General features: G+C 40.8%; 1 protein-coding gene across 4 annotated transcripts in view; it reads left to right on the top strand.

The window, feature by feature from the left end:
* The window catches only part of ITCH (itchy E3 ubiquitin protein ligase), a 139624-nt gene that overhangs the window by 5970 nt on the left and 125257 nt on the right, over positions 1-8397 (top strand). For 2 of the 4 annotated variants that reach the window (XM_019655279.1, XM_019655278.1), the window contains exon 2: positions 4005-4088. Coding sequence is in view for 2 of the 4 variants with exons in the window: in XM_019655277.1 (XP_019510822.1) it covers positions 4128-4139 (12 nt within the window). In the remaining 2 variants the exon portion in view is untranslated. Of the gene's footprint in view, positions 1-4004; positions 4140-8397 lie in introns of all 4 variants that reach the window. The other 2 variants (XM_019655277.1, XM_019655276.1) reach the window with 1 other exon arrangement.

Here is an 8397-nt window from a genome sequence, read left to right as displayed (position 1 = left end):
AGGTGGGTAGCCCGGACGAGTCCAACGGCCACTGTTGGGCTGAGACATCCAGAGCCCCTTGCATTGCGGGCGCCAAGTTGTGAGAGGGCTAGGTCGAGGCGAGCACGGGTAGGGTCCGGCCCCGCGCCCCTAAGCGCTGCCCAGGGCCACCCTCTCGCGGCCCGTCCTACGCGCGGGGCCCCGCGGCGGTGGCCAGCGCGCCGGGCGACGTGGCCCTGTAAGGGGCGGCGACCGGGCCCACCTGCCATCCTGCCGGCCTTCCCTGGACTTTATGGAGTCTCCAGTCGCGAGGGGCCCAGCACAGCGGCCGCTTTCCCTTCGCTGTTCCACTCTCCTCCTCACTCCATTGTCGTCCCCCAGCGTGGTGGTCCCGGCCCGGACGCCCTCCTTGTTGGCCGCCGCTGCCGCGGCCCCGCCGGCGCCTCCCGGCGCCGAGTTTTGCAGACGTGGAGCTGTCACTGTCCTTCCTCCTGATTGTGCCCTTTTCTTTAGTAGAGAAAAGAAAAAAGTAGCCGTGAATGTATTCTAAGGGTCTAAACACGAGGAGGACACGACTTAGGAACTTAGTTCCGAGCCGCAACTTAGAGAGAAACACAGGGTCTGTGCTCCCGAGGCAGACGTTGGGCCTAAAGTAAGAGATTTAACCTGGTGAACTTGCAAACTACCCGAAATTCACGATTCCCCAACAACAACTTGTTTTCTTGGTTGCAGTCTATCTTGTTACATTTTCTGCCATTATTCTATAGCACCCTTTTACTTTTGGGGGTTGGGAGGGAAGAGAGGGATTTTTCTTTTGAAAATTAATGAGGCACTGGTGCCAGCCACCTATCATTACACGTAGTTGGGGTCTCACGCATCTATTCCTAATACAATTCAATCTTAAGGAAGTACTTAAAGCCAGTATATTTCCCCCTTCAAAATCAGCTAAGGGTTTGTTTTGTTAACTCAGCTGAAATAAAGTTCTCATGGCCGATCTGGTGAGAGCCTGCATTGTATAGTCATAGATTTACTTAAGGTACATTTATTTCATTTTTAAGATTTAGAAATGAAGGTGGAAATTCAACTGCTTTTTTGAACAATGTAAGTTTTTGGGATGTGAGTTCAAAAGGAATTCCTTCATCTTCAGCATATGAGTCATCAACAAAGATGATATGAAATATTAAACAAGTGCAGAATAATTTCTTCAGTGTAAGTCATTTCTACATTCTTAAAAAAAAGAAATCTTTACACCTATTGGAAGAGACAGACAAACCAGTAGTCCCCAAATTTGACGATTAATATAATTAGGGGAACTTTTTTTTTTAAGATTTTATTGGGGAATTGGGGGAAGGGAACAGCGTTGGGGAATCGGGGAGGGGGAACAGACAGGTTACTGTCCTTTTCTGTTCTAAGGTCTAGTTGTGGAAGACCTCGCTTTACTGGCCCATGTTGTTATCATTGTGCTCTTCCCGGATGAGGCAGATTGGTCGCCGGCCGTTGGACAGCCGCTCATGGTGACTGTTGGCAGCTCATGCTGCTGGCCGCTCACGGTAGCCCATGGCCACCCACTGCAGCAGGGGCTGCAGCCTACGCCATCACCGGCGAATCATGGCAGCCCAGCTGCAGGTCGAGCTGTTGTTCAGCATCTTAGCTGTAGAGGGCAGTGTCACTGGCCTTAATGTGGGATCCAAACCGGGACGCTGCTGCTCAGAGCTGGCGTCCCAAGCCAACTCTTAACCAACAGGCCACTCGGCTGGCCCTAGGGGACCTTTTTAAAAGTAGAAATTCCTGGGCCTCATTTCCTGAAATTGATTTAGTACCTCTGGGTTGGCTGGGAAGAATTTATTTTTAAGACATGCCTCAGGTAATTCTGATGGGTCTTGGGAACCATTGCAGCAAACAATACTGTGAACATACCAAGGAAGGTCAAAAAGCTTTGAGACATAAGAGGAAGTAACCAGTTCTGTCTGGGGGTTGGCCAGAGAAGGAGGCAGTACCCATCCCTGGACCTAAGTTGGGTCTTAGATGGTGAGTTAGAGTGTGATAGCGATGGGGAAAGGGAAGAACAAGGCAGGCAGAAGATCGTGTAAATGCAGAAGATTGTGGAAGAAAAAGGGTGGGGAGGGGGAAGGAGAACATTATACAGTGGAGCCCAGAAAGGTAAAGGAGGCAACTGTATGAAAAGTTCTAAGTATAATGCTAAAAAACTTGAGTTTTGTGTAGTTAGCAATAAATACAGATTTTTAAACAGGAAGTGCTATGAGGATATGAGTGTTTTAGAAAAATTGCTCTGATAATAAAAGTGAAAGGTTGGAAGGGTGGCTATTGCAGAGATCTGGGTAAGAGGTGAAAAGGCTTGATCTTATAGAGAGGTTGTGGGGATAATCAAGGGATTGGGTTTAGTTTTTTACTAGTGCAATATTGTTGCCATATTTTTGGATGAGAATTTTTTAGAGCCTATCTGGATAAAGGGCTCCTTTTTTTGTCAGAAGAACCCATTAGCAAATCAGAATACTATTGCCAAGGTTATATATATATATTAATGGTTTCAGAGTGTGTTATTAGCATCTTTGAAAAATTAGAACTAGATTGGATACAATTTAGAGAATTTGGAGATTAGACTGAAATTTATGAGTATCAACATTATTGATCTAAGCTTGTTGGAAGTGTTTTTCTTCTATCCTCTGAAACTTGGTATTAGAAATTCAGAGCTGGAATAGATTGCAGAGATTGTCTACTCTGCAGTGGCAAATATATTTTGGTTTATGTGCCAACTCTGCTTTGAAGTAACTTCCAGAAGCTCTGTGTTCAGAAGGGTTTTGGTCATATGGATTCTCTGGAAAAGTGAGTTATGATTGATTAATGATGCCTCCTGAAGGCACAGTTACTTAGTGGGTGGTATATATGCCAGGTATATGCTATATTGAGACTAGTCCAAACTCTTAGTTTTCTGTTCGTTTGTTTTTTGTTTTTTTTAGTCCAAAGCAGGCTAAATAATTTACCAAAAACTAGTTAAGAATCAGAGCTAGAACTAGAACCAAGTTTTATAACTCTTAGTCTGTTATTCTCCAGTGTACCGAGATGAATGTGTGTTACTAAAGAGCTTTTGGTATTAGACCAAAGGGTGGGGGTGCAGGGGGGTGGTAGAGTTTTTTTCTAGCCTGTGCCTTTTAACTGTTTAGGCAAGAGTTTAACAAGGAACTTTGGCCTAGAAGTGAGTTTTGTTGTATTAATTTTGGCTTAAGAAGTTTGTGTTGGTATTGATAGGAAAGAGTCACCTGTTTTTTCTTGTTCTTCATCCCTTTCTCAATTTTGGGTTTTGGGGATTGGTTTCCTTTATATGAGTTAAGGCAAAAGTATATACTTTTTTTTTTCTGTATTTATAGCACCTAGCCAAATTCTGGATTTATAATAAGCGCTCAGTAAAGGCATGTTGATTTTTGTGGCTGTAAATGATACTGGCTTTGAGTCAATATAAATTAGTGGAGGGTGCGGGGTGGGAGTAGTGGGGTGGTGGTTGTGCAGAATTGAATTGCAGCATTCTCTGTTTGAGAGGTTGGCCCTCAGCTAAAAATGTTGGATAGCCTCATAACTAGAAGTACATAGTTAACCAAAAACTGTACGGCCTCTATCCTTTATTCTAGGAGTGCACTGTCCTTGGAAAACTGCTGCCCACTCAGCTCTTTTCCTTCTTTTCAAAACTGACTGTACTCAGATCCTTGGAGTGTTCTTTTTTTCTTATCTCCAAGAGCCTCTAAATTGCAGGGACTGTCCTTATGGTGACCCCAGTAGGTAGAGTTTGTTTATATGGCCATCCTCATTTTGCCATGTAGCCATCATACCCAGGTAGGCATTAGCCCATACTATGTATGAGTCCTTTTTCCCAACTCACCTTCTTGTCCTGCCTGCCGAATTAGAAGTTATCTATCCTGTGTGCTGTCAGATTCCCAAGGTTGTTGCTAATTTGATGCGTTTAACCATAGACGTAAAAGTAATGTGTTAATGGACCCTTCTTCCCCTCTCAGGTAACATGCATTTAACAGTGGCCTTCTGGAGACAACGCCTTAACCCAAAGAAGTGACTCGTGACTCGAATTGTGAGAACTTCAGGTATGATGGCATGCCTGTGAGAGAGATTGGAACACTGGAATGGTGCAGAGGGTGAGCCCTGGTCATATAGCTGCTGTGGGAGGTGTGGAGAGAAGAACACTGTTGATGCTGGCTACATTAGTTGGTTGAAGAAATAGACAGTTTACACCTAGATCTGAAACCCAGGGCCTCCTCTACAAAGATGAGCTTGTGAACCACACTGTGCTCTTAATTTGGGTCCTCTGACTTCTGTTTTTCTAGTTTCCTTAGATATACCCATATTTCTCCCATTTGTGCTGTTTTGTAAACATTTATCTATGTATATTTGTTTAGGCATGTGCATGTGTATGGTAAAAAAGTGTGGGAATTAAATAGAAGGCAACATGGTGCAGTGGAAACAGAATGGAGGACTTGGAAAGAAAAGGTCTGCATTCTAATTTGATTTTGCCACTGACAAACTCTGTTACTTTTGGCAAATTATTTAATTTTGCTAGGACTCAGTTTATATACCTGTAAAATAGATATATTGCTTCCTACCTGCCTCCTTGGCATTGTTGTGAGGATCAAATAAAATAATACATGTTAAATCTTTTGAAAAAATGAGTTTAAGACGTTATCTAGATATACAAGATGGGAGAAGTTGGCAATAATGAAAAGGAAAACATGAAGACAGGACAGATTCACTTTCAAAGGTCAGGAGAGAGGGAAGATTGGTTAAGGAAAAAAAGTAGCGTATAGAAAAAGTTAAACAATAGGAGAATGGGAAGTAAATTTAGTAGAGCAGATGAGTATGGTAGGTGAGAAAGCTGAATAGGAAGAGAGTGGTCCCTTTCATTTGCCTGACCTTAACCTTGTGACTATTGTCATTACCACATCCCTTCACATAAATGTCCCATCCACACTTAGATTCTTGTCTCCACCTAAACATCAACATTTATTATTCACTCATCTATGTGACCTTTTGTATTTTATTTTTTGTTAACTAGTTGCCCTATGAATGCTTAGAGGCCAAGATGTGATTTGCTTATGGTGTACCAAGCCAGTGCTATAATCAAATGTGTTCTTAATCTGTTCTTTTTTATAATTATGGAGAGGAAGGAAGGAGATGGTGGGGTGCTTTGTGAGATATATTAGGAAAGGAAATGGGTAAGAGGAAAAGTAGATAAATAAGAGATGGTAAAAGAAGAATTCTCAAAAGATGATGAAAGGCAAGACATGAAAATGAAAAATACGTAGAGCAAAACAAAGAGGAGGAAAAGATGGTGTTATCTACAGGAAAGGAACAAGGCAGCTTTCATTTCTTTAATGGTGGTGTAATAATACCTTACAAGAAGTAATGTTCTGGGAAAGATCATTTTCCATACCAACTATCTTTAAAATGTTTCTAAAAGTATACACTTTATCCTGAGCTCACGGAGTAGTTCTTCCTGGAAAGAAAACTGGGCCAACATTCATTCAGGAGACCTGGGTTCTAGCCTTGGACTGCTTGTTACTTAAATTCTGTGATCTTGGTCAAGTCACTTAAAACTCTGTGGGCCTCTGTTTCCTCACTTGTGTATTGAAAGCACTGAACATGATCACTCAGGTTCCTTCTAGTTCATCCTTTGACTATGCTTTGTGCTTCATGTGCTGGCTTACTAATTTTTCAGGGCTTTGTTGATATAGGACTGGCCTCAGAAATATAATATTATTTCATAATATCCAGTGCTTATAAATGAGAAGCCATTTTATTTTAAGCTCTACTTTAAACATAGTAGAAAGAGAGACTTATTGGAAACCTAAGTGTAGAAATATTAAGTTTGTAATATTAAACAAGCATTTATTGAGCCCCTGTTTTACTAGGTCCCAAGGGTTACTTCATATAAAACCTCTACCTCAAGGATTTTGTGTTTTTGTCAGGAAAACAAACTTGCTTACCAGTAAGTATTGTAAAAAGCAAGATACTAAATGCTATAATGGTGATTGCATTGAATTGCAATTTAAGACATCATCTTCAGATTTCTTGGCTTAAGCATAATAGAGTATATGCTAAGTGCTGCTCTGTGCTAGGCATTATAGGGGCACCTGATGAAAAAGCAGTCCCTGCCCTCAAGAAACTTGAAATTTTTTTTCATGTCTGGAAACTATTTACCCTAATACACTCTACCCCAGAAAAGAGAAGTTTTGTACTGTATCATCACTTTATAGTTTTAAACAAAATTTATCTGCATGGAGCTTACCTTACTCCAGAAATGTCTAATAACATACTTGCTTTCTGACAAAATACATATTATTTTGTTGGATTCCAACACCCCTTCTGTAAGAGAATATTTTATCTTAAGATAAGGAAAAAAATCCAGAAATGTCATCTGCATTTAGGTGAACTTTGGTTTGCTTCTTAGTCATTTTGCAAAGAGAGTAGACTCTAAAGTTTATTCTTTTGATTCTTTGTTTCATTTCAGAGAATCAGTTTAGTTGGTCACAGGAAAGGATGCTAGTCCAAAGGAACCATGTTGTGGGGGTTACCAGTGTGTACTGGAGTTAAGATTGTCTGGTTTTGAATTTTGGCTCTACCATGTACTGGCAGTATGACCTTGAACAAGCTGTTTATCTTTGTTGTGCCTTAGTTTCCTCAGCTGTAAATTGGGAATAGTAATAGCATATATCCGTAGTGGTGTTGTATGGATTAAATGAAATAATATGTTTTGGTTTTTTTTAACAATAGCTGGCTCATAATCATGAAATGTTAATTGCTATTACTGTTATTGTCATTATCATCATTACCACCAACCTTGTCTTTCTTAAAATTATCTCAATTCATTAATTCAGTAAGCTTATCTAGGGTGAGCATTGCAAATTTAAATGCCTTACAAGGGCTAGATGAGCATTTTAAATAGTAATAATCAGATTGGGACTTAAGTGAACTACAGAATTAATGTCCCTCCAATGGCAGCTGTTAGGCAGCTTTGGCTCTTTTTTTAAAAAATTGAGGTAAAAATCACCATTTTAATAATTTTAAAATATGTAATTCAGTGTTGGTTCACTATTGTTCTAGTGGGGAGTATAGGCTGAGTATGGTCTGAATATCTTAACTTTTTTCTAAAGCAAATCTGGAAATCCAGATTTTTGTGAGAAATCTTTATTTTTAAATGTTGGCAACTTATGAATTCATAATATAAACACTGTGGGCCAAACAAATAACCACTGTGGGCAGAATTTGTCTTGTGGGTTACCGCTTTGCAACCTCTGATCTAGGGCTTGACTTTTTGCAGCATAACCCATCTTCCCTGCCCTCTGGGAAGAAAGTTCTTACCCACATAAAGATTTAAAACAGTTTGAGCAATACCTCAAAGCAGTCTAGGGATGAATGAGGGGTATGCAAAATAATTATTAAGGCAGAGAGGAGAAGGGAAATTATTTTAAGACTGGGATTCAGAATGGCCAAAGGTGTGGAGATGGGAATGGACTTGAGGTGGTGGAAGTGCAGTGAATAGATTAGTTGGAGTTCAGTCTCAAGAGGTTTTGTGTGGGCCTAGTTATAGGAGAAAGTTTGGAAAAATTAACCCAGCCTTCTTATTTTGGGATAACTTTAAGTCCTATTGGTTGACAGAATGAAATGGTATTTTATGAAGATGTATTTGATAACATTGAGTTCTACAGTTAGAGACAGCGGGAAGACCAGGGTAGGGGAGGTGGGAATGGGAATTAGAAAGGAAGGGACAAAAGCTTGTATATGGGGCACCCTGTGACAGTGGGACCCTGCAGTACATAAAGGGGGCCAATTTTGAAAGTTTTTTTTCTAAAAACTGGGGTATGTGAGGATAATATTATGTGTACAGGCTATCTCTTTTCCTGTTGTGGATCTTTCTTTATCACTCTCAGCCCCAGCACACTCTTTAATGATGACATAGTCTTATGGTGTTCCAGCTTGCACAAGTAGAATAGAAAGAAAAGGAGGAATCAAAGTAGTTCAACTGCTTATCACAGTTCTAGTTTCAGATTTTTTATCTCAGTTAGCCTTTGATAAGTTTCATTAGACTTTAGTTTATCCATGGAATTTTTTTATCTACCAAGGTTTGGAAAACACTGACAAATGATTTGCTCATGGAAAAGATGTAGAGTTTTCCTGAAGAAAGTTGATACAATAATTTATGATTCAGAATGTTTAAAGAAACTGATAGGGCCCGCCGAGTGGCGCGTTGGTTAAGAGCTGGCCTGGGACACCGGAGCGCCCCGGTTTGGATCCCACATCTGAGGGCCAGTGACACTGCCCTCCACAGCTAAGATGCTGAACAACAGCTCAACCTGGAGCTGGGCTACTGTGTGCAGCCAGCAGCTGCTGTGAGCAGCC

This window comes from Hipposideros armiger, unplaced genomic scaffold, assembly GCF_001890085.2.
Source record: "Hipposideros armiger isolate ML-2016 unplaced genomic scaffold, ASM189008v1 scaffold_238, whole genome shotgun sequence".
Classification (NCBI taxonomy): Eukaryota; Metazoa; Chordata; class Mammalia; order Chiroptera; family Hipposideridae; genus Hipposideros; species Hipposideros armiger.
This window is presented reverse-complemented; position numbering and strand designations above follow the sequence as displayed.